This window comes from Pseudogymnoascus destructans (assembly GCF_001641265.1).
Source record: "Pseudogymnoascus destructans isolate 20631-21 unplaced genomic scaffold scaffold_11, whole genome shotgun sequence".
NCBI lineage: Eukaryota > Fungi > Ascomycota > Leotiomycetes > Thelebolales > Thelebolaceae > Pseudogymnoascus > Pseudogymnoascus destructans.
In genome coordinates this window covers 1104238-1131309 of record NW_020167530.1, presented here as the reverse complement: position 1 = coordinate 1131309, position 27072 = coordinate 1104238, and the positions used below count along the sequence as shown (strand labels likewise).

The following is a 27072-nucleotide window of genomic DNA, read 5'->3' as shown; positions in this document are numbered from 1 at the left end:
CCACAATTAGAGAATTGTAACACTACTTACTATCTAATAGGATGCATAGAGGTCTCTTAGTTAAGGTTTAACTTAACAGAGGAGGCAGGCGATCAGACGGCCTTCTAAGTAACACACTACAGTATGTAAAGAATACTATATTGAGTTGAGCACAAAGCTCCTATCTAAGGAAATACTATCTACTTACATAGTAGCATCGTGCCTATAGATAGTTAGATAGTTAGGATAGTTAGAATTATCTAACTATCTAAACTATCCACTAGATGAGTCATGCTACTACAGCCTAGCCTCGTGACTAAGTCATGTTATGTAGAATTAAGTATAATTTGAGTAGATTCCATTATCCTAATTAAAAACCTAGATTCATCTATGTTAACATAATGCACAAGTGAGCTGATAATATAAGCACAAGTGAGCTGATAATATAAGCAAATTGATAATTCCACCTAGAAACCATCTATAACCTACATGTAGCCTACGACTCTAGTGATAATGCCTCTACGAAAGAGCTTTTAATTAGCTCAAAACAAAGGTCGAATTACCCTAGCTATTCAAGCTTACTAGAAAGGGCAATTTCAAAGCCTAAAAGCTGCTATAGATGCATATGATATTCATTATGCAACTACTCATAATCGTCTTCATAGACGCATTGCGCAACACGACTTACGGTCTACAAACCTCAAACTTACTTAGAACGAAGAGTCTATCCTAGTCTAATGGATAGTATCTATGGATAAACGTGGCCTATTACCTCAAGTTAATACTATGCGACAAATGGCTAATTTACTCCTCTAAAAATGCATTACTAATCAAGTTATAGATTCTACAGATCTTACACTTAGCTGTAATTAGGTCTGTAACTTTGTACAACGCCACAAAACCACCCTGAAATTGTGATTCAACTGTAAATACAATTACTAACAAGCTCTATGTGAAGATCCTATAATTATTCACAATTGGTTTTGACTTGTACATAATACTTAAGCAAAGTATGGTATTATAGATGTGGACATTTATAACTTTAGTAAGACAGGTTTCTAAATGGGAGTATTACAACTATAAAGATAATAACAAGGTCTAAAGGAGCTAGACGACCTGTTACTATACAGCTAGGAAATCGGGAGTAGGTTATAGTCATTAAGTGTATCGCATTATACACATCGAATATTCCTATAATGGTTATATTTAGAGGAAAAGAGCATTTATCAACCTAGTATTCTACAGACTTGCTACATAACTAGACAATTAGAGTTAGTGAGAAGGGCTAGACAAATGATATCCTTAGACTTACGTGGCTTATAGACGTATTTAAGAAGTATACAAAAGACCATATAACTAGAAAATACAGGCTCTTAATATTAGATGGCCATAGAAGCCATAATACACTAGAATTCCACTTATTCTATGTAGAACATTCGATTATTACACTCTATATGCTACCGCATTCCTCGCATCACTTACAGCCTCTAGATGTTGGTTGTTTTACAGCTGTAAAATGAGCTTATAGACAGCAGATTAAGGGCTATATACAAGCTGGCCTAAACCATATCAACAAGCCTAACTTTCTTACAGCATATAATGAAACCTAACAAGAGACTTTAATTCTAGATAACATCTAAAGTGTATTTGCAGCTACTAGCCTTATTCCACACAGTCCTAATCGTGTACTCGAAAAGCCCCACATTACTTTACAGATGCCAACCCCACCTATAAACCACCTAATAGCCTTAAGTCCTTGGAATCCTAAGACACCTCATAATATTCAAGAGTTAGAGCGTTAAACAAAGACAATTAAGGAGTATATTTAGTGTTATCATAGAGCCCACCAAGCCCTATAGTGTAAGGACACATGGCACCCAGCTCACAGTAATAGTGTTATGATATCAAGTGCGCCTTGCAGCTCAGTAAGGGTTCAGGGGTGTGGGGAGCTTTCCGGGGTTGGAGCGAAGTTTTCAGTTGTGGAGTGAATTCTCAGAACTGGTCTTGCTAAAGAGAATTCACTCCACAACAACATAGCTGTATATAGATCGAGCCACTGCTCGAGTGCTCCTCTTCTCTTTCCTTTCTTCTCTAGATTGAGTTTAATTCATAATACCCAACTGGCGCCCTATGCCTTGGTGAACCGTGACAATATTCTTCGACCAAATCAAGTTCTTCCTTTGACATATTCTAGAGTGGTGCATATCCCAACTTTGCATCACCTTCGAGTTCAATATGATGGTCTGAAGGTCGATGGGGAGGTAGCTTGTCTGCTGCCATTTTCGAAAAAACATCCAAAAATTCATGAAATTCCTTCGGAAGGATCAGTTGAGGGTCAATTTCTTCAGTTTTGGTCTTGTTCTTGTGCTGGATTATGTCCTTCATTGATATAGCAAAGACTTGAGCTCCTTTTTGCTTCATGAGCATTCGAAATGGTGCTGCACCAATCATTGCTATGGTGCAAGGTTTTGGTTTTTCCGCTTTCGGAGAGGTTCCGGAGAAAGCATTTCTTTGGCTTTCTTCTTTGGCCTTTGTCTTTTGCTTTTCGTAGGCTCTGTTTCAAGGGCTCGATCTCTCCAGTGAAGAGGACTTGATCATTGATCATATCAAGAACAACTCCATGTTGCTTCATCCAAGCTTTCCCGAGAATGATGGAATGTTTTCCCAGCGAAGTGATGAATAATGGACATAGGCTTTTCACATGCTCTCCCACTTGTAGTCGAGGATATATAGCATGTGTGATAGCAGGGGCAGCCTCTCCATTGAATCCTTCAACTTGTTTTGGCTTCACAAGTTCGACTGGGGCTATCCCTTCGATTTCACATATTCTTTCTGCATCAGCAGCATTAATGAAGTTCCCACCTGTGGCACCAGTATCGATCAATGCATGGACAATAGTTTTGTATTTTCCCATTCTACAAATAACTAAGAAAGGGGTGTCCGGATCAAAACTTGATCTTGAGGAAGAAGCTGCAATTCTGGCTGCACTACCTCTAGTGATGACTTGTCTAGAGGCTATTTTTTTCGAATCAATGATAGACTCAGCTGTAGATACCTCATTCACTTGAGCTTTGAGCTTCTGGGGACAGTCTCGAGCTCGATGTCCATTTTGTTGGCATATGAAGCATTTCCCAAGTTTCATGAGCATTTCTTTTGCTGGATCTTGATGCAGTGGTCAATACAGCTTCTGTGTCTTGTTTTGCATGTTCGAATCCATTGTAGGTTGGGGGGACTGAAGTTCGAAGTGCCTGGCCCTGATTTTGAGTTTGGCCCATGTTGTTCGAAAATGACTTTGGCTTCCTTTTGTCTTCTTGTTCCTTGATCCGCTGGATGTTCTGGTCGATGAGCATGCATTTCTTTGCAAACTCGTAAAGTGTAGTAGCTCCAACTTCAGCCACTAAGGCTTTCTGCATCTGTTGGTTGACTTTGAAGCGCAAGTCATCCAGCAAAGTTTCTTCAGAGTAATCAAGCTCTGTCGTGAGCCTTTGGAACTCGGCCCAGAACACTGCAAAGGTGTTGTTTCTCTGATACAGCTTCCGATACTCAGTTTGAGCTGTGTGCCTTCGATCGGGATCACTGAAGACTTTTTCCAAAAGTTCGAGAATTTCTTCTGCTGTCTGCAATTTGTTTGTAGAGTTTGGTCGAAGCCTTGGATTGACATGTCGAACTGCCAGTCCTCCCAGTCGACTCTGAATGTAGCTCATTTGTAAAGTCTGTGTTGGAAAATGATCAATGTTGGCTTCGAGCTTGAGGCGAATTTTCACAACCCAGTCTTCAAATGCTGGCTCTATCCCATCTGTGAGGATTGGAGGGTCTGGAATCCGAGCTGACAGTCGACTGTGAGAGTGGTGTCCTGGTTCATTCTTCAGAGCTTGTTGGGTTTGCTTTTCAAGATATTTCTGAATTGTTTGTTGCTCTGTGATTTGTTGCTCGTTGCTCTGGATCAGTTCCTGTAACTGGAGAATGGCATCATCCTTTTAAGCCAGTATCGAATTCGAGTCCTCTGCTAGGGCCAAATAGTCCTGAAGAATGTTCTTGTGCAAAGTCCATGCCATTTTCTGGTTGGTGACAGATAGTTTCTGGAATTCATCAAAGGTTTCAACATTCCATTCAGCCTTTTGATGTCGATTTGCAAGTATAGATTCATGTCTCTCTTGAGCTGTTTTGCCCAGAGTGTGAAGGAAGGTTTCGGATTTGAAATTAGGATCATGAAGTTCATTGGTTTGGTTTGCAGAGCTTGGAATTGATGCTCCTTCTGCCAGGGATTCCTGGTCTTGTTCTGGATCATTTCGAGCTGCCATTGCAGCTTTTTCTTCAGCTGTATAAGCCATAGCGAGTTGCTATTTCAATTTCGGTTTATATCGTCAAGTCAGACACATATTGCCAAAGGCCCTATTGTGCAGTTGTTGGCCGTAGGAGCCACTCGAGAGGAGCGCACTTCCCTCACAGTTATATCCTTGTCGAGGGAGCATTGTAAAAGGTCTGACTTGCGAAGGTGGTGTGTGTGTGTCGAGCTGACTGTCGAAAGCCAACTTTGAGGGGTTGCCTCGAGATCGTCCTGGAATCGACTTCAGGATAAGGTTTCTGGTTCTGGGGTTTTCAAAGAGTGGATTTCGATTTCGATTTCAGAAGAGGGTTAAGCTCAAAGAGCAGGAAAAGAGGTATAAGAGAGATTGAGTTTTATGTCACAGTTCACCAAGGCATAGGGCGCCAGTTGGGTATTATGAATTAAACTCAATCTAGAGAAGAAAGGAAAGAGAAGAGGAGCACTCGAGCAGTGGCTTGATCTATATACAGCTATGTTGTTGTGGAGTGAATTCTCTTTAGCAAGACCAGTTCTGAGAATTCACTCCACAACTGAAAACTTCGCTCCAACCCCGGAAAGCTCCCCACACCCCTGAACCCCCACTCGAGCTGCAAGGCGCACTTGATATCGTAACAAATATGTCTTCGAGTACTTGCCAAAGGGGTTCATTGAAGCAAGCAAAGCCCCATACTCTTCACCCATTATGTTTGTGAGAAAGCCAGGTGGTGGTCTTCAATTCTGTGTCGACTACAGGAAGCTAAATGCCATAACGAAAAAGGATCGATATCCCATACCACTCATTGATGAAACGCTGTGTAATGGTGGGTGCACCAGATGTGAGAATCTAGCCACCCAAGGAAGGGATGATTTTACTAATAAGACAACACACTGTCTTAGGAAAAAGAGCCAAAGGGTTCTAGCTTAAGAGAATCCCATAGAGCCATCTCTTGGGTTCCTAGCCTATAGGAAGTGAAAGGTCCAAGGTCAGAGTACCCCTATAACAAATTATGTCATAACTTAACCAATCTTGTGGGTAACTAAGGAGCGATGACGTGTAATGAATCATAGAGGGTTGTAGAAGCTTCTAGAGCTATCGTTCATGTTCCTAGGCCTCTAGTTGGTAGATATGCCATGTGGTAGTATTGGCCCACCCCCTTAAGGAAGAGATTTTTAATAACTTGTTCAATGAGTGTCCAAATGATATGCTGTGATGTATGTAGCATAAACAGATGTAGTAGAAGAGTTTGCAGCAATCGTTGAGTAGTATTGCTCTTGTTGTTGGTGTGATAAGCCAAGATATGTATGGTGACTTGTAGGTTTTAAGAGGAGATTTCTAAGTTTGCTCTTGAGTTTGATAGCAAACTGAGTGCAACGAATGTCAGTATGACAGTAAGGGCTAGTTTAGTTGGTTTATAATAATATATACAGGTTATAGGTGGTTTCTAGGTGGAATTATTAACTCGCTTGTATTATCAGCTCACTTGTGCATCATGTTATATGTGTTCTCTTACATAATCTAAACTATTAAACCACCTTAGTGTATATGTTAAACCATGCTATAAGCACTAGTTTCATCATGTGTCTATTTGTATAGCCTTAATCTGTTGCCTAATAGTGACTTATAGATAGGGATGCTATTATATAAAGCGTGGTACCTAGTTTACAACTAACGTGCATGTATAACGAAAGTGCCAAACAAGCGAAAGTGCCAAAATATCGCGACTACCCCATAAGAATTGTGATAAATCCACCATAACAATATAAAATAATTAAAACTACTCGGAGTCCTCTTCCTCAGACCTGTCTATTACAATCTACAAGTGCGCGCATTGTGTCCAGTCTCACCACACTTGCCACAGCGACGTGCATGGGTTTCTTCCCTTGGCTTCTGACCACTACTTGCCCTTATTTCTTGCTCTACTTGCTGCACAACGTCCCTCTCGTCCTGTAGCTCCTGTGCTACCTGTTGACTAAGTGATCCTCCTTGCTGTAGTCGTGTTTTTTTAGCTCTCCGGCGCTTGCTTAGCACTTCATTTGCCTGTCGCAGGTTTTGGTTCTCTGCTTTTAACAATGCTAATTGATGCATTATTTGCGATGCACCCTTTGTAAACTGGTCAACAGCTGCATAGATTGAGGTTGGAGAGCTATTTTGATGATGCGCAATTCGGTTTTTAATGAAAGTAGACTGTGATACAGCTTCAGTTGGGTTATTTGGTGTCTGAGAAACCCATGGTTGAGCGGTGTTTGGGCGAGAGGTTGGAGGTGTTGGCGTCTTAAACCTCGTCAAGTGTAGATATTACACTCTCAGGGCTAAATGGAAGAAGCCCAGCACCTCGGAACCCTCCCTGAATATTGCTTTCTGTCATTGCAATGTTAAATGCAGCGTGGAAGGCAGGAAAGAAGTCATCCTTAGTAATGTGAATAATATGAGCCCGCATCATATCTTCAATTTGCCGACCGTAAGCTCTCCTTAATGGGCCAAAACAGCCAACATCAAGTGGTTGGAGTATATGGGAAGAGTGAGCAGGCATACAAAGCGTAATAATGTTGTGTTCTTTGCAGTACTCCTCAAACTTGTCTGAGTGGTGGCTCTCATGACCATCAAGGACTAACAAGCGATAACCACCAACACTCCAGGGCTTTGTGTGCTTCTCAAAATGCTGAATCCAATCCATACCTCTCTCGTTTGTAGTCCAGCCATTTGCAGTAACAGCGATTACCCAATCTGCTGGAAATCCGCTATTCTCATACCAAGATGCAAGGTGGTTTTTACCTGCCACAATGACAAATGGCGGCACTGCCCAACCTTGAGAACTAACGCCTTGGATTACTGTAACCCATTCCCGATTGCCAGGCTGCACCTTTTTTGCCTTTGCCCGCCCATCTGAGCTCGTTACTACCGTTGCGTCGCTTGAGATGACGCCCATCATAAACCCAGTCTCATCAAAGTTGTAGATATCTGCATTGTTGATGCCATACTTTAGAATTGTGTTCCATACAAGCTCAAACCAGCCACGAATGACTTCTGGATCTTCGCACTTAGCCCTCTGGTAGTCGTATTTTCGCTGGAAGCGTGTCCGGAGCTCTACATGGCGCTTAACAAAGTTTGAAGCCCAACGTGACCCGACGCGTGGCGCGTCGCGTGTTGCAAGTAGTCGATTTGCCATATCTTCAACAATAGACAACTGAGGAGGGAACCCTTTAGCAGCTAAGTCAAGTATATACTGAACAAGAACTGATTCCTCTAGGTTACTTAATTTCCGTAAGTTGGCTTGGATATCGCGTCGTGAAGGTACGCCTTGTAAACGGTGACGTAGCTTGCGGTGGTCTACGGAATAGATCCTAGCTGCAACTCGAAGGCGCAAATTTGGGTCGCTTTGCATAGCTTGGATAGCTAGCACTAATTTGCTTTCATCATTTTTATGGCGCATGTTTTGTTGTGGAGGAATTTAACATTTAGTTGGGGGGGTTGGTCACCGCATGATTTTGGCACTTTCGCTTGTTTGGCACTTTCGTTATACATGCACGTTAAGGGTAAATCATAGTTAGGGTAGGAGCAAGTTTAGTATCACGTTGTTGAAATTAAGTAACTAATGCAACTAGAGTTCTTTAGCTGTTTCCTTCAACAACCGATACCCTAGGGAATAACTGCTAATTGTTAGGATTTTAATCCACTTAAGAAGTATCTTCTCTTCCATGCCTAATAAATTCTGCTGTTGCTAGCGGGCTTAGGAGCGTGTTAAATCTCTGTTAACACAACGTGTCATAGAACTCTTAGGCAACCCTAGCACTTTCTTAGCGTGATATGTGTTCTTATACTTCCTAGATTGGATGTCTAATACTGCCTAGGCTATTAAAGTTTCACGCTTAGCAATCTCAAGGCTTTTACGGTGAACCATTGTTAAGTTATTCAGGAGTCGGTAGGGTAAATCCCCCACGTTACACGATGACTTACGTTACGTATAGGGAGTTGGTGGTTTAGCTGTGGAGCTGTGGTGCGTGCTGTTGCTACTTTGCGGCGGGCCGAGATATACAGTACTAGACCACTGCTATTAACTGAATTCCAATTTGACACGTAAATCGCGCCACGTTGTTACGATTATAGCTTATGGTTGTTATGGTTGTTATGGTTGTTACGGTTGTTACGGGTGCAGCCTTAGCCACCAAGGCTACAACCGCTAAGCGGACAACTGTATATTACGAGGAATAGCCTCACCTTCCTTCCTTCTTCTTCTTCTTCTCTCTTTAGATTCAATCTAGCTTATTATTCTCCGGACTGGCTTCTTGACCTCCATGACCATCGTAACACACGTAACCCACCCCTCCTTGTACAACAACCATAATTATGCCACCAACTCGGAGGGCTTTGGCTCTAATTGATGGGAATCGACAGCCTGGTGGCCAATTAAGCCCATAACAACGTGGGCAGATTATTGGGAGGCAGTCAGAGGGTGCAACACCTACTAAGATTGCACACGACCTAAACCTTGACCGAAGCACCGTACAATATACAATTGCAGTTGACTCAATACGCACCGAAGGCAAGAGCCTACCCTATACACCACGGGGAAAGTCATATATAGAAGCAGAGCAACGCCTTATACTCTGCCACGTATGCCTAAACCCAAAGGATACATACCAAGAAGTAAAGGATGCTTGTAATGTTGCTTGCTCAACATCAACTATAAAGAGGATACTACAAGAAGCAGGCATAGGCAATTGGCGTGCAAAGTGTTGCCCTTTCCTACTGCCAATACATGCAGCGAAACGGCTTGCATGGTGTTTAGCACGGAGGAATTGGACAGCAGAGGATTGGGGTCAAGCTGTGTGGAGTAATGAGTGCTCTGTTGAGCGGGGGCAGGGTAACAGGATCGAGTGGTGTTTCCGCACACCTGCTCAGAAGTGGCAGCGGGAGATGATCCAAACCTACAGTACAAATAAGAACATGAAGATCATGGTTTGGGGGGCCTTTTGAGCAGAAGGCCAGAGCAATTTATACCTTATAGACCGTGACTTTGAGTCAAAGAAGTTTGGATATACTGCAAACTCATACCTTGAGGTTCTAGAAACAGAACTCCTCCCTGAGGCGTGCATTCAAGCAGACGGGTGGCATACAAAATACTAGAATGCTCATTTTTTATACTATATACTATAGGGGCTTATTTTGTAGAGCTTTCAATTCTAATTACAATGGATCGATTTTTACATCTATCGCTCTAAAATTGCATATGTTACGAGCAAATTAATTATCTACGTTCGGTGGCTTCGCGGGTGGTTTTGCGATTCGGTTAATAGCAGTGGTCGCTGACTGTCTCTCTCGAGCAGCTTCATCGACCGACGACAACCGCCATTTCTTACCGTGCTGAGTCAGAATTCTAAGCAATTGGCCGTGAGCACATGTTCTGGTACTGGTCGTATGTGCAAAATGATAGGGTATGGCACAGGTTATCGGCTTAACCAATGACATCTCAGCCGAGGTTCGAGATGCCACCTCAAGGGTCTGTCTTTCAGCCTCACTATAACTGCCCAAACCTCATAAACACACCCTATCCTCACTTCTCCCACCTCCGCCTCCCCCTCTTCATCCCCCCCAACCCTCCCTTCTCCGCCTGCGACCCAAACCCAAAATGACACTTCTCCACTGCCTCCGCGCCTCCCTCCCCGACCCCACCTCCCCAACCTCCACCCTCCCCCTCATCGCTCTCACCTCCCTAACAACGCTCTCCCTCCTCCACCTCACCCGCCTCGCCCTCTCCGCACCCCCGCTCACAACCCGCGGTCCCACCTCCACGCTGCTCCCGCGCCTCGACCAGGCGGCCCGCGATGCTCTTTCGTACCCGCCTGATATCTTGCCGGGGGGGAGGGATGTCGATACACCGGTATGCTTCCTGTCCAGCCTTCCCAAAACGATCCGATCTGATCTGATCCACTCTCCCGTTACTCCCTGAGATAGGCAGAAGGAAACTGATGAGTGTATAGTATGGCTCGATAAGAGTCCACGAATGGGGTCCAGAAGACGGCCCCAAAATCCTAATGGTGCACGGCATCACAACACCCTGCCTCGCGCTCGGCGGCCTCGCCCGCGGCCTCGTCGAGAAGGGGTACCGCGTTATGCTATTTGTACTCCCCCCCTTCCGCCCCATCTCCTCCCCCTCCCCCAATCCCCCCCCTTTTCCCCATCCCCCGCTAACACCCACCCCAGGACCTCTTCGGCCGCGGCTACAGCGATACCCCCACCTCCCTCCCCCACGACCTGCGGCTGTACACCACGCAACTCCTCCTCGTGCTCTCCTCCTCCCACCTCTCCTGGTGCGTCCCGGGTGGGTTCACCATCCTCGGCTATTCTTTGGGGGGCGGGATCGCGTCTGGTTTCGCGTCTTACTTCCCCCATCTCGTGAGTAAACTCGTGTTACTCGCGCCCGCGGGGTTGATAAGGCCGCAACATATGAGTTCGAGGAGCAAAGTCCTCTACTGCACCGGACTCATCCCCGAGAGCTGGCTTGTGTGGTTGTGTGAGAGACGGTTGTTGGCTGGGCCCATGTACGCGAAAGAGAATAAAGCACCTGCTGAAGTCCTCACCGCCGAGCTGCCAGGCCAGGAGGGGGTGCCGAACCCGGATTTTACGCCCCTCTCCCTAACCCGCCCCCACCTCACCGTCCCGGAGGCCGTGCAGTGGCAACTACGCAACCACCCCGGCTTCGTGCCCGCATTCCTATCTTGTATCCGCTATGCGCCCATAACTGGACAGCAGGAGATTTGGGAGAGGCTGCGCAGGGGGAGGGAGGATGAGGTGCTGCTTGTGGTGGGGACGGAGGATCCGATTGTGCTTCCTGGGGAGGTGAGGGAGGATGCGGAGAAGCTGCTGGGGGAGGGGAGGGTGAGGTATGTGGAGGTGGAGGCGGCGCATGATTTTGTGGTTACGGATGTTGGGGAGGTGGTTGGGGTTGTGGTGGAGTTTCTTGGGGGGGGAGGGGAGCAGGTTGAATGAGTAGACTTTTATTACTTTCGTTTTTATATAGAGGGTGGAGGATAGGGGTGCGTTTCATGTATGAGCGGAGGGAGCGGTTGCGTGTAATGGTTAGAGGGTGGAGGGGTGCGTTTCATGTATGAGCGGAGGGAGCGGTTGCGTGTAATGGTTAGAGGGATGTGTACGATGATAGAGGATAGACGTTGGATATATATTTATTTTATCTCTCTTCACCAACTGCTCCTCACAGCTATAAAGCACACCGATAATAACCCCCCCAGCCCTTCAACGCAGCAATGTATATCTCCCTCCCAAAACGCCATTCCCATACCCCCTCCCAGCCCAACCAGTCTAAGCACCATACCCCCCAAAACACACCTCCCTATGCACCCCCAAACACTCCAAAGCACAACACCTCGTCCCACAAGCCATACACCTCACCCGTCCCCAATACCCACAAACCTCACAGAACCTCCTTCCCTTCACCCTTCCTCCTCCTGTTGCCCCATCAAACCCCGCCTTAGCTTCCAAATACCCCCTAGGCCGCTCCGCTAACAAGGTCTCGACTTCTGATGACGTGGGCATACTGGGGATCCGTGAGCGCAGGAGGGGGTCGCTGTCGCCGGGGTGGGGGGTGAAGCGGGGGGCGATTGCTAGAAGGGTTCCTGTGTCTGCGTCGGGCATGTCTGTATCCTGTTGGGGTTGTGGTGTCTCGCTTTTGGTTGGGGAAGGGGTGGAAGTCGACCCAGCAGCGAGGGAGCGGCGCTTGTATTTGCGTTTCGAAGATGGTGCAGTGGGAGCTGGGGGTGGTGTGGCAGCAGCGGCGGCGGTTGTGGTTGTGGAGGGGACAGCGGCGGCGGCAGAGGAAGGAGGGGGGGCGAGAGTAGCGAGAGCTTCGGCGTCGGAGAGGTGGTTTGCGAATGTTTTTTGGGATTGGAGGATTTTGCGGACGGCGGGGGTTACCTTGCCGTGTGTTGCTTTTGTCATGTTAGCTTCTATCTCATCTCTCTTAGTTTTCCCATCAGCGCGCTTCCCCCCTACCCTCTCCTCCACTCCCAGCCTCGGGAATCACGGCAGGTAGCAAAGGCGCGCAACAAGTGTAAGAAGGATGAAGTAGTTAAAGGAAAGACAAAACTCACCCCTCCCCGCCCCATCCCTCCCCCTAACCACCACCGGAATCGGGATACTCACCTCCCTCCCCCCCCCCTCCCTCTCCAATGCCGCCAGGTCCCTTGCGATTTTCGCATCCTGCCTGGCGCTCTGATCGTGCGCGCTGGCGGTGTGGCGGGCGCGTTTGCGGGAGGCGGGGGCCGCGGCGCTGGAGAGGGTGTCGGGGATGTAGGCCCAGCCTGCGGAGGCGGATTTGGAGGTTGGGAGGTCATGGACGCCGAAGAGGTCCATTGTTGTGTCGTTTACGGGTGTGATTGTGGTGGTGGATGGAGAGGTAGAGGTGGAAGGGTGGTAATGGGGGATGAGGTGGGAGGCGAGGCTGTGGGAGGGAGTTTTGGTGACGAGGCTGAGTGGTGGGTAAAAGTTATATAGTAGGGGAAATTATTGGGATATAGCATAACATATCACAGCAAGGCAACGTAGAATATACACGTCAAGGTATCCATAGAGATCATATACAATCTCACGCTCAAATCCCCATTTCGCTACAGTCCCATCAAGCCGCTGAAAACATTCGCTATTTCCCTCCCCCCATCACCACCTTTCCCATCCCAATCCAGTCCAGCCCAGCCAGACCTCTCCATGACATGTATCTCCGCCATATACACTGTCCACTGGTTTACTTCCTCCTCTCAGTATTATCCAGCTTCTCCTCCAACGTCTCGACGTAGGCGTGCACGCGCTGCACCGCGGCTTGTAGGGACTAGAACACCATCGTGTTAGCTATAATCCCACACATCAAACTACCGCACTGCCTCTCTCTCTTCTCCCTCTCGCTGCGAAAAAGAACAGCCGTAGTTGGTGGGGCGAAGGGGGGGGGATGGGGCCAACATACGTATATATCCTCCGTCAACAGCTCATTCGCAACCCGATACTCCTCAAGGACGTAATAATACACCCCCGCGCCCGTCAAGGAGCTACCGAGGAAGAATCCGAATAACCTATATCCCTCATTAGCCTCTGCCCATCCACTATCTTTCCCCCTCTTCCCCTCCATCCACCACCCATTCCCCCTATCCTCCCAATCCGCGTCCACCGCATCATCTCCCTCGCCACACCGCCCAAGCGCAAGGGACAGGTAGCAAACGGGAGGAAAAGAGCGCAAAGAAAGAAGAAGACTCACCCCCCACGAAAAGCACCAACAGGCTTCCTAACAGGCAACGATCTCCCCTCCTCCGCCCTCCTCGCCGTCGTCTGAAACGCGCGGGCGCACCTCGGTGCAGCTGTTGTCGCGACGCGGCGGAGCGCAGCGGGTGTGAATGCGCGGGACGCCATCGTTCTCGTAAAGCTTTGATCGCGCGGGTATCGTGTTAATGAACTGAGCGGGTGAAATCGTGAGCTAGGTATTGAGGCTGTGAGTATGCTGCTGTATAAAAACCGATGCGGTATGTATTTACTGGGATTCGGCTTGTGCGCTAGTGATGGGCGAGGAGGGATGGATGGTACTTGGTGGTACTTGGGCGTGGGGGTCACCACACGCACGACCTACACTAATGACTGATGAAGGGAGGTGTAGGCGAGAATACAGGTGTAGGCGAGAATACGGAGGCGGAGCTGTTGGTATGGTGTGGTCTGGGTATTTCGTGTCATGTTGGTGAGGATGTGTGAATAGATATTCAATCTATCTGTTTTGCAATAAATCTTGATTCATCGAATCGCTATGTGCTAATCGCCTTCAACCCGCCAGGCTAGATAGTATTATAATACACGAACACATTTCCCATTAACCACCCCCCAAAAACGCCCGCAAAAAACACATCAAACTTTCCCCAAACCAAACCATTACCATAATAACCATTACCATAATAACCATCACCCATCAACCATCTCTCCATTTCCCAAGACCGCCCAACCTAAGTCTCCATCGCCCCCGCCCCCTGCTGCTCCGCCAACGCCTTCTCCGCCCTCTCCGCCCTCCTCGTCGCCTCCTCCACCTCCCCCCTCAGCGCCTTAATATACTCAATAGCATGCTCCACCGTGCTCGCCTTACTACTACTACTCTGCTGCTGATTCTTCCCCCCCCCCTTTTCTCCCTCTCCACCCTCCGCATCTCCACTCCCACTCCCCGCCGCCGCACTCCCCGGCAAAAGCGTCGCAATCTCCTGCAACGCGGAGTTAATCCTATTCCTCCTCCCCTGCTCCGCAATTTTATGACTCGTCCGCTTTGACGTCAAGTTGGTGCTCAACTCCGTCGGGTACGAGATACCGGGGAGATGGGTTCCCTCGAGGATATTCTGGTAATTCGACTTCGTCGCCAACAGCAGCGAGGCCGTATCATCGCTGATCGAGGGGCCCCGCGTCATCGGCTTCAGGCTGGGCGAGATGCGCGGGAGCAGCGCGGGGGAGGCGTGCACGGATGGTGGGCGCGGTGCTGAGCCGCGGGCGGCGAGTTTGGGAGTTTTGCGGGGGGGGGGTTGGATGTTGGGTTTGGCGTTGGGGGTTGAGGTTTTATTTGCGGGGAGGGCGTGGGGTTTTTGTTGGTGGTATTTGAGGTGGAAGTCGTATCGCGGTCGTTGAGGGGTTTGAAGGACGGCGTGCGGGAGAGGTCGGGGGTGGGGAGGGATGCGGCGGCACTGGCGTTGTTGTTATTTTCGAGTGTAGCGGCCATAGGGGGTTCGGCGTGCGGATTCGCGGCTTCGGGGAGGACGAAATCTTCCATTAGCTGGTCGTCGCCCTGCTCGGCGTGCACGCTGAGTGATGGTGAGGCCATGGTCTCCTTGTTGCGCGGGATGCGCATTAGGGATGCCGGGGTGGCGGGGGACATTGCTGCGGTGCCGGAGATGATTTGTTGCACGCGCGGATGGCTGTTTTGCGCCGTGAGGTAGGGGGATTTCCTGACGGAGTTGGAGGAGGGGAGGGGAGGGGGGGCCATGTCGGAGAGATGCTCGGGGGAGATGGAGTTATTCTCCGATGAGGAATCTCGTGGCTGAGGCTGCGATGGCGAGTTCGTCGACGCGCGCCTCGCTGCCAGCGCTGGCTCGACGAGCTCAGACAGCGTCTCGGCTGATATCGTGGTGCTTGTCATTTTCCTTCTCTGCGCCTTGACGACGGGGGACTGGCGGACTGCCCGCGTAGCACGCGGCTTGGCGGGTTTCCGGCCCCCCGCGATGGAGTGCTTGCGTCCTGGGCCGGTGGAGTTGGCGGGCGGGGGGAGGAGGTCGATGTTCATGTCTGAGGGGGAGGAGGCGGAGGCCTCGGCACGGGAGGTCGAGTACATGGAGCTGTACTCGGTGTGGGCGTGCAGGGCGGGGGAGCTGAGGGGGCTGAAGTAGGCGCCTGGGATGGTGTACTCTGGGAGGCTGAAGTGAGTTTCCAATGGGGTGACGGCGGGGGAAACGAGGGGTGTGAATGCGAGCTTTTATTTGAGTTAGTAAGATATTCGGAAGGGGTGTACTTCAAGTTCTCCATACCTCCTGCTCCCTCAGGCGCATCTGATAAGAATCAAACATCGCCTGCTGCTGCGAATCGTGCTGCTGATGATACAGCTGCCTCTCCCCACTGTGCATCTCAATGCTATTCGGGGTGGGCGGCACAACACGATTGTTGTGTGGGACATAGTAATTCTGATGCTGCTCCTGCACAATGCGCTGCTGCTGCTGCTGGCGCTGCAACTGGAGGTACTGGATCTGCGCATCGATCTCGACGAGGCTGTTGTCCGGCGCCGCTGCGTTCTGCGTGATCACCGGCGAGGGCTGGGTCATCGCTGACATGGTCGCGCTCGTCGTAATTGGCATGTGGTTCTGCATCATCCCGTGCTTCTGGAGATCCATCATCGCGGCCTCATTCCCCATTGTCGAGCCCATCGCATCAACGCCCCTCTGTCTCATAATCTGCGCATGCTGCTGCTGCTGTTGTTGCTGTTGCTGATTCTGCTGTTGCTGCGAGGCATAGTCCTGGAAATTAAACCCCACCTCGTCACCCATGCCATTGATCCCCAAATCGAGAAACTGAAAGTCATCCTGCGAAGGCGCCGACAGCGTCGGATCGCTGCTCTCCCACGGCGTCGTCGTGTCCATCATCGTCGTGGAGTCGGGTGTGGTGGTTTGGGTGGGTGCTCGGCGTGGGGGGTAGGTGGGGGGGGGGCGGTGGTGGTGGTGCCGTCGCAGCGCCGCGAGCGAAGACCCTTATCGAGCGGCGGTGCGGTTGTGGTGATGGGCGGCCTCTGCCTGTCGACTCGGCTGCGATTTTTCCTCGGGGACGGCGACGTAAGATGGATTGCGGCGGTGGGATGGCGACGGTATGTATTGGAGACGGGTGAGATGGAGATGCGGCAGAGCTTTTGACAGAGGGCTCTGATCGGAGGAGATGCGGCGGGCTAAGGGTGTCCACCCTGGAGACTATGGTTGAAAGTGGTAGAGTGGGAATAGTGGGAATAGCGAGAAGTGACATACTGGAGACGATATTGGGGCGGGTATCTGCAAGTCACTTTTGACTAACCCCCACATCTTTCAATTGCTACATTGCCACTAGCTAGCTAGGATGAGTAGTAGTGTAGTTCGAGGATTTAATTGTTCCGACGCAGGTTGTTTCCAGTGGCTTCAGATGAGTTGTAGATGTTTGATGGTTAGTGTTGGGGAATAGAGGGAATAGAGGGGATAGAGGGGATAGAGGGGATAGAGGGGATAGAGGAGATAGAGGGGATAGAGGAGAAGGATAAGTATAGAGGAGTATAGAGGAGTATAATATAGAGCGAATATTCCTTCCGAGTAACCCGTAACCCGTTATTCCCGTTTTTACCAGTCATGTCCATGTCCATGTATAGAGGAATATAGAGGAGTATAGCCATAATTCCCATATAACCATCCCAAAACCTGCAGTACAAAACCTGCAGTATCGGGTGCAGCAGCCGCGTCTATATAAGAGGAAATGCCCGTGGCCAGTCTAGGAAATGGCCAGTCTAGGAAATGGCCAGTCTAGGAATTTGGGGGTCACCGAACGGTAGTACTAACTGCTAACTAAAAACCTACAGCAATTCCCACCCACTCACCCACTCACCCACCACCCACTGTCCGAATCCCCCCGTCGGCTTCCCTCCCTCTACCATCCCACGTAAGTAACCCACCCCCCCCCCCAAAAAAAAACTCGATAATACGTCTATACTATAATACATTAACGTAAGTGACGGTGTAATGCGGGGGGGAACTGGGTAACGCGGTGGATTTACCCCACCAACTTCAGATAACTTAATTGTAAATAACTCAACAATGAATTGTCGCGAACACCTGGGTATTAGAGCAATTTAGCAACTGAATGAATTACTGTCGCACTTTTAGCGTGTGACAGTAACCAAGGCCCCTGCCCCTCTATTCCCAAATCAGCGCTAGGCTCTCTAGACCAAGAAATTGCCATATATGGCAATTTCTAGTCAAAGGCGCCTATACCCTGCCATCACCACTATGCCCGTCGACCCTGACGATCAGCAGGGCCGCCGCCCTTAATGAGGCACTCGCAAGCCCTCGTTGCGAGGCACTTAGAAAGCCTCATTGCGAGGCACTTAGAAGCCCTCATTGCAAGGCACTTAGAAGCCCTCGTCACGAGGCACTTATAAGCCCTCGTCGCGAGGCACTCAGAAGCCCTTGCTAAGACTGGCGCTAAGCGTTAGCACACAAGGAGGACGAGGGGCGGGATAAGGGGGAGGTGCTCCTGCTGTTGTTGCTCGTCGCAGCAACAGCCTAGGTACCAACGATGTATCGTCGCCGCCTAATTGAACAGCAGCAGTAGCGGTTGCTACGAGTGGTTTACCAGCTAGTGTTCATTTATGAACACTAGTCGTTCTGCCTAGGGGACCTGCCCCTAGGTAATCCGTAGCGCCTGTTCTGGTTCACAGAACAGGAACTACGCTAGCTGATTCCCCTGCTCTGTATCAAGGAGGTGACTTAGCAGAGACGTCTAGCACTGACTGTTACGATGGTCACGGAGGTCAAGAAGCCAGTCGGAGAATAATAAGCTAGATTGAATCTAAAGAGAGAAGAAGAAGAAGAAGGAAGGAAGGTGAGGCTATTCCTCGTAATATACAGTTGTCGGCTTAGCGGTTGTAGCCTTGGCGGCTAAGGCTGCACCCATAACAACCGTAACAACCGTAACAACCGTAACAACTGTAACAACCGTAACAACCGTAACAACCGTAACAACCGTAACAACCATAACAACCATAACAACCATAACAACCATAACAACCATAACAACCATAACAACCATAACAACTGTAACAACCGTAAGCTATAATCGTAACACTGACTATAGAGACTGCTCTCTGCGTTGTCTGTGCTAGACTGGCCTACCTAGGCTGCTAGGTCAGCCTCTGTCATGTCTTTAGACACTCTTCTAAGGCCTAGCTTAGCACTATGTTTAATGACATAGTGCTATTCCTCGCAGCCTAGTTTAGGCTGACTCTCTAGTGGCACTACTAGTTGACATACCATTAGCTAGCAGAGTTTACTACTAGGGTCGAGAGAGTCTATAGGGAGAGGGGGGTCTAGGGCTTTATAGATGGCACTTTCCATCTACATTACTAGCTACAAGGCAATGTGGCCTAGAGAGCTGTGTTCTCTAGGCACAAGCGCCTTCATGGCATTAACTAGCAAGCCATCTATACCCTAGATGGCTTAATTAGCTTGCTTGTAGGGCCATTTACTAGCCTAGTTAATGACTAGGCTATGTAGTGTAAGTCTAGCTACCACGTAGCTATCTATAAGGTAAGTCCCCCCTTCCCCCCTCTTGTAACTAGTGCTAACCTCTTAACAGATCATAGAGGGTGTTGAAGGAGGAGGTTGCTCAGACTGATTGGTTGGGCGTGTGGCTCGCCAACTGAATCGGGTTGCGGACCACCCACAAATAGTGTCATACTGACATTCGTTGCACTCAGTTTGCTATCAAACTCAAGAGCAAACTTGGAAATCTCCTCCTCAAACCTACAAGTCACTATACATATTTTGGCTTATCACACCAGCAACAAGAGCAATACTACTCAACGATTGCTACAACCATCTATGATTCATTACACGTCATCGCTCCTTAGTTACTGGGCTGATATTATCACATAGCATATCTCTACAACCCTCTATGATTCATTACATGACATCACTCCTTAGTTACTGGGCTAATACTACACATGACATATCTCTATCAACTAGAGGCCTAGGAACATAAACGATAGCTCCAAAAGCTTCTACAACCCTCTATGATTCATTACACGTCATCGCTCCTTAGTTACCCACAAGATTGGTTAAGTTATGACATAATTTGTCTATAGGGGTACTCTGACCTTGGACCTCCTTTTACTTCCTATAGGCTACGAACCTAAGAGATGGTTCTATGGGATTCTCTTACGTCGACTACAGTTACCAAGCCTGGTAAGTCATGGAAAGTCTTGGAAAATGAGAGAACTACATTCCTTTAGCATAAATAGGATTGCCCTTTCCTTAAGAAAGGGCAAGCAGACAATACAGTAAATCGACTATCACATACTTCCACATCTTTTCCAAGCTTCCAAGCATTCATCTTGTTACTCCTTGTTTCTGAAAAGTCAGTGAGGTGTTAACCTCTGACTTACCCCTGAGTTCCCAGAATCAACATTTGTTGCAACTTGTCTGAACCACTTCACTACATCACACACCTGATTGCTGCGTTGTGGAATAGTCTAAGCTACAACCCTTTGGCTCTGTTTCCTAAGACAGTGTGTTGTCTTAGTAAAATCATCCCTTCCTTGGGTGGCTAGATTCTCACATCTGGTGCACCCACCATTACAAATAGTTCTGTAGATAGCTTCACTCAGAATAACAACAATATTACACATATTCCAGTGAACTGTTGTTCAACTCAACTTGATGACTTATACTACCGCTGCAAGTGATATCATACACTTCAACAGAGGGTCACAAGACCCTCTATGTCTTTGGCAACCTAGCCTACTTAGCTGCCTTTAGCACTACATGCCCGTTTAAGCATTTGCTTAGGCATTTTAGCTTAACTAAGGAGTAGTAGCAATGGAACACTACTCTGTCCCCTGCTAGGATTGAGGTTAAGAGAGTCTTTGGCTCTGTCTAGCAAAGTGTAATGGTGGGTGCACCAGATGTGAGAATCTAGCCACCCAAGGAAGGGATGATTTTACTAAGACAACACACTGTCTTAGGAAACAGAGCCAAATTGTAGCTTAGACTATTCCACAACGCAGCAATCAGGTGTACAATGTAGTGAAGTGGTTTAGACAAGTTGTAACAAATGTTGAGTCTGAGAACTCAGGGGTAAGTCAGAGGTTAGCACCTCACTGACTTTTCAGAAACAAAGAATAACAAGATCAATGCTTAGAAGCTTGGAAAAGACGTAGAAGTATGTGCTAGTCGATTTACTGTATTGTCTGCTTGCCCTTTCTTAAGGAAAGGGCAATCCTATTTATGCTAAAGGAGTGTAGTTCTCTCATTTTCCAAGACTTTCCATGACTAACCAGGCTTGGTAACTGTAGTCGATGTAAGAGAATCCCATAGAACCATCTCCTAGGTTCCTAGCCTATAGGAAGTAAAAGGAGGTCCAAGGTCAGAGTACCCCTATAGACAAATTATGTCATAACTTAACCAATCTTGTGGGTAACTAAGGAGCGATGACGTGTAATGAATCATAGAGGGTTGTAGAAGCTTTTGGAGCTATCGTTTATGTTCCTAGGCCTCTAGTTGATAGAGATATGTCATGTGTAGTATTAGCCCAGTAACTAAGGAGTGATGTCATGTAATGAATCATAGAGGGTTGTAGAGATATGCTATGTGATAATATCAGCCCAGTAACTAAGGAGCGATGACGTGTAATGAATCATAGAGGGTTGTAGCAATCGTTGAGTAGTATTGCTCTTGTTGTTGGTGTGATAAGCCAAAATATGTATAGTGACTTGTAGGTTTGAGGAGGAGATTTCTAAGTTTGCTCTTGAGTTTGATAGCAAACTGAGTGCAACGAATGTCACCTTGCTGGTCCTTGACTTTCCCACCTCAAGTCTGGTCCTAAATACGTTAGTATTATAAGTAAAATCAACGTTAGAAAATGAAGCTATATATATATTATCAACTGTATAGTTATATATAATAATGAATAACGCTTTTACCAACCCCTATTTGCAATATCAAGTGCCTATAGCACAGCCCTAGCCTACCTAACTCTGCCTCATAAACTCTCAACTGATACTGCTAGCGAACATTAGCTTGAATTGCCCGAAACTAGTGATGAAACTAGTGATTCTACTATCTCAAAGGCTTTAGCTTAGAGTAGCTAGGCTAATGGCATTATAACATCGAAAGGGGGGGGGGGGAAGGGGCTTACAATAGACCAAAGACAACAATTCCTGTTACGTTGCTTATAGCCACTAGTGTTCTCTATAGCTAGCAGCCAGCCTCCCTAGTAGCAGCCACCCCTAACTCCCTATACTAACACCCCTAGCAGTAGGCCACTTTAGCATCATAATTCATTATTACAGATAGATCCATTTAGCAGCTTATAACTAAGGAGGCAGAACACTTACTAGGTTCAACCTATAGCTCTGTTAGAAGAGTTATTACCAGTCTTATTTAAGAGTGCTAGAGTGAAGTCTCACTATGGCTAGAAGGAAGAAGTGGTGAAGAAGATCCTCCTACAATGCAGTTGACTAGTGGATTAATATCGTTAATATACAGGCTAATAAGGAATCGATTCGGGACATAGTAAAAGGGATGAAGGAAGTAGAAACCCAAGCGTCTATTACATGGCGAACTGCTTAAACTACCTAGTTCTCACATCGAAATTTATTGAACTCAATAGAGTCTTCTATTCCGCCTTCTAAGTCAATCCTCTACGACTCTATCCTCTCTGATTCTTATATTTCCAAGTCCCCTACGCTGTTAACTTCAGCTTCTTAACTAAGACAAAAGCGGAAACAGCACACTAAAGACCCCCCTCTACCCTCTTATAAAGATGTGATCCTCGAAATAGCTTAGAGTATTGTAAGGACTACTAAGCTTTTAGCAAGCGCTAATGCTGCTAAGTGGTCAAACGCAAAAGCTATCGAGAGTGTTGAATCAAAACTCTAAGAACTACATGTAAGATGTGAGTCAAATACTACATCTATTACAACAGACACGTTAGAGTACAGATGGATAGAAAGGGATATAATATACGTGTATATAGTTTATAATGATAAATACTCTTCTATTAATAGTAGAAGCACTACAAACCGTAATCTAGATGCTAATGTGTAACAGAAGTGATGTCCTAAACGGAGCGCTGCTGAAGTGGCCTAGTGGCTAGATGTGAGTGGCAAGACCCCCGACAAGGCTATGTACGAGGCGGCCCAGTCCAGCATTCTCGAGGCTGCTTGGCGGGCGTTCACATGCACATCTAATATCGAACTAGGGTCATATCTCCCTCCCTCTAACTAGGTTGTCAGCTGGGTGGTCTGGGTGGGCTTCCATCCATTCTAGTAGGTTGAAAATGTCATCCCATCTCATTTCATCTGCATGTTATTTCCCTGCACGGCTGGGCCGGGCGGGGCGGGAGGTTTCGTAGTGAGCGGGAGGGAGGAGGCGATTGATAGTGGGGGAGATGGGAATGCAGGTACAGGTGAAGGTCTTCGGAGGTACAAGGAAGAAGGGGATAGGATAGGACAGACAAAGGGAAGTCACGATGAGGGAGGCACTTTGGTGTTGGGTTGGGTTGTTGGAAATATGTCTCTTCCCGCCTCCATTACGGATCCACCGTAGTAAGGAAGATATGTAAGTGTAGGCTACAGTAATCTCTTCCATCTACTATCCAGCGCCTACATCTCATCTCACACATCTTCTCTCTCTTCTCCCCCGACACTGTATTCGCCCCTCTCCCATCCTTCCTCATCCCTCTCCCATCCACAGATTCTGGTATGCCCTGGACCCAAGCATCTGGTATTCGCCCCCTCCGTATCTGCAAGCCCAAACAAACAAAAAAAGCGTAGCCAAGTAACAAGAAAAAAACAGAACAACACAGTTGTCAGATCAGCCAGTCAGGTAGTTGTTAAAAAAACTCCCTATGATACCCATACAAATCATATCCATCATAAACTCCATACACAAAACAAAAGGTGTAACTCCAAACTCCTCCCCCCCAAAAAAATCGAATAATTATCCCCTGTGATCCCGCATCCAGATTCCCGCTTTCTCAGATTTCGCTCGCTCGCTAGAGTGTGCAAAGGCAAGGACGGATGCGCCGAAAACTATGATATCGAAAACCTTGCGCGCGCCGCTTCGACATGCTACAAAAAAATGTGGGCGCTCAAAAAGTGTGTGTGTGTGTGCGTGAGGTAAAAGTGTCGGTCTAAAGTTGCTTTTTATTCCCCCTTGCCAAAAAAAACCCGTTTCGACAAGAGAGAGTGTGTGGGCGTGAGTGAGTGAGTGAGTGATTTATTTCGGCGGCAGCAGCGGTGAGGGCGGTAAGAGTGACAGTGACAGTGAAAGACATTCATCTGCCTGCCTCCTCAATGCCTGTTGTCCCCCAGATTCAACCAACTCATATCCGTGGACTGCTCATTCAGCCCCTGATGTCCACTCCTCCCCTCCACCATCGTCGCGCGCGGCGTCCCATACTGACTCTCCGTATACGAGCTACTCGCCACGCGCTCCCCCTGATTCCACCCCCTCTCTCCTCCCACCGGCGTCCACGTCTGATGCTCCTCATTAATACTCGACGCCACCCCCGGATATGCATCCCTCAGATCGCCATAGCTCGACACGCTACTAACAGCCGAGTGCGGACGCTCGATCTTACCCGACATCCCCTCCTCCAAGGGTAAATTCCTCTCCTGGTGCGCGATCGTCGGACTCCCCGAGGCGACCTGGCTGAGGCGTCCCTTCTGCGACCCTAAGTTCAGCGGAGGCACCATGGCGGATTGCTGGGTTCCCCGGGTAGAGTGCGCGGTCTCGGAGTACATGGAGCCCTGGTCGGACTGGGAGCCGTATGTGGCGCGTTTATTGCCGAAGCCGAGGACGTTAAGGGCGCTGCCGCCGGACCAGTAGCGGTTCCATCCTGAGCTGCGGCGGGTGCTTCCTTGGCGGTTTACGCCGCTTCCGCGGGGTCGGGGTGTTGGTCCCGCGTTTGAGCCGCCGACGACTGGTGGGCGTTCGGTTCGTGCGTAGGTTTCGGGTACTGCGCTACCCTGGGGGATGGGCTTGCTGATCGTGTTCTTGTAGTTCTTGTTGAAGTTGCTGCTAGCGGTGCTACTATTGCTGCCGCCTCTTCTGCCGAGAGCCGGTTGCTGTGTCGAACTAATCTTCCCCATCAAGATGGTCATTGATGAATATGAGGCTTGTGAGGTCTTGGGAGCATGTTCCTGGTAGCGTTTGGTAGGGTCGAAGCGCATTCCACGGTCTGCAAATTCCATCGGGTCTTTCTCATCGGGGATACCACTCGCTCTCCTTTGGTGGCCCGCTTCGGCGAACACGCGCTGCTTGCGCCTCCTCCTAATGCAGAAGAGTATGGCCAGCACTATCACAACAAATCCTCCCACAGAGCCAATGATAATTCCCAGAAGTCTGCGTCTGAGTTGCGAAGAAGCTTCTGCAGCTACTGCTGCACTTGAAGAAGCTGCTGGAGCTTCTTTGGAAACTGACGTGGGCGTGTTTTGAGTTCCGATCGGAACCTGTGCCTTGGATAGAAGCGCAGCCGCGTTTTCCCACGAATTCTCCCTTGCCTTGAATATGGACAAGACATCGTCCTTGTTACCCCCGGAGATGATAATGCGATCGTCCGCATCTTGTGCGATTGAGTATTTGGTGCGTGTGGTTTTCGGGGCAAGTGATACGTTATATGGTGGCCAATCCGTGGCTGTGAGGGTAGCTCTCTCAGCAATGTCGCGAACTTCGTTGGAACTCCGTGATTTGAGGGCTTTGGCATTGGTCATGGGTTTTCCATTCTGGTCAACCAATAGCATTCGGTTCACCGAATTAGGTGACACAGTCATATCGAACGTATATAGACTTTTGCTTTTATCATCGCCGTTGACAATGGCAGTCTTCACGGTCCCGTCACTCTTCAACGGGGCGTCCAGTGTGATTTTAGAGTCCTCCCATGCCAACATCGGGTCGGTGGTTTGCTTGAACAACATGACTTTCGTGTTGGCGTCGCTTCCTCCAAGCATGGCAGCTTGGCTATCGGACCAGGTAAGTAGCATGGGCTCAGTTCCTGGTGGGGCGATTGATGGGAAAGATCGGACTTCATACGGCGCTATGGTCGAGATGGTGAATGATTCCGAACTAAGCTGCTTCGTGCCATCTTGATTCCCAGCATATATGAATATCGAGGATGAAGCATTGAGGTAGATGGCGTTGTGGTATAGGCGGTTCTGCGTTACTGCCGATGAGAGCGAGATAGACTCCCAGGTGCTATCTTGGAAAATATATCTTTGGAGGCCTTGATAACTCGTCCCCGATGCATTTGCGCTTCCTCCGACGATGTAGAGGGCCGCTGGCGACGACGCATTATGTGAGGTGGCTTGCACGCAGACTGCTCCGGTCACAGAGACGCCTGCAGGTAATTGCTCCCATGAGGCTCCCTTATCTAATGGTAGTGCTTGGAATGCGTCGGCGGAATAGGTGTAGAGGGTATTGTTGTAGATAGTGGAGCAGCCGCTGAGCGGGACTGCTGGGACGGGAAGTGACATCGACATCGTATATCGACGAGAGGGTGTATAATCTCAGCTGAGATATTCCGCAAAGTAATAAAATCGGGGGTCGTGTATATCTATTGGAACATGGCTTTGGCAATTTGGCAACTTCGCAGGATAGTCAGTGTAAAATGTCGTCCTGTATCCGAGTAAGGGAGGTCGTTCAAGGTGGAGGGAGTTCAATGTTTGCTCCCGGAGATGAGAGTTCGAAAAATTGGATCCCCAGGTCGTCTATCAATGTGTACAATAAAGAGGCTGGCTTCGGAGTCGAGTGTTTGAAGCGGGAGTGAGGGCTTGTTTTCAGTTGATTCAGCGAAGCAGAACACACGGCCGAAACAATCGATGTCTTCACCTGCAGCACGACTCGGCGTTGTCTTCGAGCGAAACGTCGTTTAGAAACCGGAGGACGAGCTGATCCGTCAGAGGATCGGGAAGGGTTGTTCCAATTTACCCGACGTCGTGGAAACAGAGGGAGATGTCGATGGGCGAGGATGGAGGACCGACTGAGGAAGGTGATGCAGGTTCTGGAGATGGTCGTGGAAAGTTGTTTCGGCAGGAGCACTATTTCCCAGGATCTTGGGGATGGACTATTTCACAAAACAGGTGGGCCGCCTCCTCCGAAACAGCGGGCGCATGTGAGCGGGTACGAAGAGGAGTGGGAAACGTTGGGTTGGGTTTCTGTTTGTGATCCTCGCTAAGTCTCATGTCACGGAGTAAACGCTGGGAGTAGTTTCGAAGCCGAACAGTGCTATGAATATCGCCGGTAGCACGGTTTGATGGTATAACGGCGGACAGAAGTGACCTTTGTGAGTGAGGCCCTTTTCCCTTAACTTAGCTCAAGCGTGAGCTTTGAATTGATACCATAGATACCTGTAGCGCAGGCGGGAAGAGACCCTTTTCGAGCAGGTACCTCGGCGGTATACGAGGATAGCACTACGTGACTGGGTAACTCGTCCTCGTCGACTGGGCGGACTGTTGAGCACAAGACTCGTACTTCTCACCAAT

General features: G+C 48.6%; 6 protein-coding genes across 6 annotated transcripts; 1 reads left to right on the top strand and 5 right to left on the bottom strand.

Moving 5' to 3' along the window:
* The first annotated feature begins 9509 nt into the window (after nucleotides 1-9509).
* VC83_05166 (uncharacterized protein) lies at nucleotides 9510-11460 on the top strand. Its single transcript, XM_024468791.1, has 3 exons — nucleotides 9510-10164; nucleotides 10265-10405; nucleotides 10488-11460. The coding sequence occupies exons 1-3, from the start codon at nucleotides 9913-9915 to the stop codon at nucleotides 11271-11273; spliced, it is 1179 nt and encodes a 392-aa protein (XP_024323976.1). The 5' UTR covers nucleotides 9510-9912; the 3' UTR covers nucleotides 11274-11460.
* A 143-nt stretch (nucleotides 11461-11603) lies between these two features.
* Nucleotides 11604-12773, bottom strand: VC83_05165 (uncharacterized protein; the record flags this gene model as incomplete). The annotated part of the gene is made up of 2 exons (XM_024468790.1): nucleotides 12392-12773; nucleotides 11604-12229 (listed from the first exon to the last, which is right to left on the bottom strand). Exons 1-2 carry the CDS (start codon nucleotides 12651-12653, stop codon nucleotides 11604-11606), a joined length of 888 nt encoding a protein of 295 aa, XP_024323973.1. The 5' UTR covers nucleotides 12654-12773.
* Nucleotides 12774-12775: 2 nt separating this feature from the next.
* On the bottom strand, nucleotides 12776-14053 carry VC83_05164 (uncharacterized protein). The gene is made up of 4 exons (XM_024468789.1): nucleotides 13869-14053; nucleotides 13546-13740; nucleotides 13258-13363; nucleotides 12776-13125 (listed from the first exon to the last, which is right to left on the bottom strand). Exons 2-4 carry the CDS (start codon nucleotides 13695-13697, stop codon nucleotides 13042-13044), a joined length of 342 nt encoding a protein of 113 aa, XP_024323974.1. The 5' UTR covers nucleotides 13698-13740; nucleotides 13869-14053; the 3' UTR covers nucleotides 12776-13041.
* A 222-nt stretch (nucleotides 14054-14275) lies between these two features.
* NUC1_1 (nuclease) lies at nucleotides 14276-14725 on the bottom strand (the record flags this gene model as incomplete). The annotated part of the gene is made up of 1 exon (XM_024468788.1): nucleotides 14276-14725. The coding sequence occupies one exon, from the start codon at nucleotides 14723-14725 to the stop codon at nucleotides 14276-14278; it is 450 nt and encodes a 149-aa protein (XP_024323971.1).
* A 5-nt stretch (nucleotides 14726-14730) lies between these two features.
* On the bottom strand, nucleotides 14731-16441 carry VC83_05162 (uncharacterized protein; the record flags this gene model as incomplete). Its single annotated transcript, XM_024468787.1, has 2 exons — nucleotides 14731-15777; nucleotides 15833-16441. The coding sequence occupies 2 exons, from the start codon at nucleotides 16439-16441 to the stop codon at nucleotides 14731-14733; spliced, it is 1656 nt and encodes a 551-aa protein (XP_024323972.1).
* A 6488-nt stretch (nucleotides 16442-22929) lies between these two features.
* Nucleotides 22930-27023, bottom strand: VC83_05161 (uncharacterized protein). The gene has a single exon (XM_024468786.1). The coding sequence runs from the start codon at nucleotides 26068-26070 to the stop codon at nucleotides 23884-23886; it is 2187 nt and encodes a 728-aa protein (XP_024323969.1). The 5' UTR covers nucleotides 26071-27023; the 3' UTR covers nucleotides 22930-23883.
* Between the last annotated feature and the right edge of the window lie 49 nt (nucleotides 27024-27072).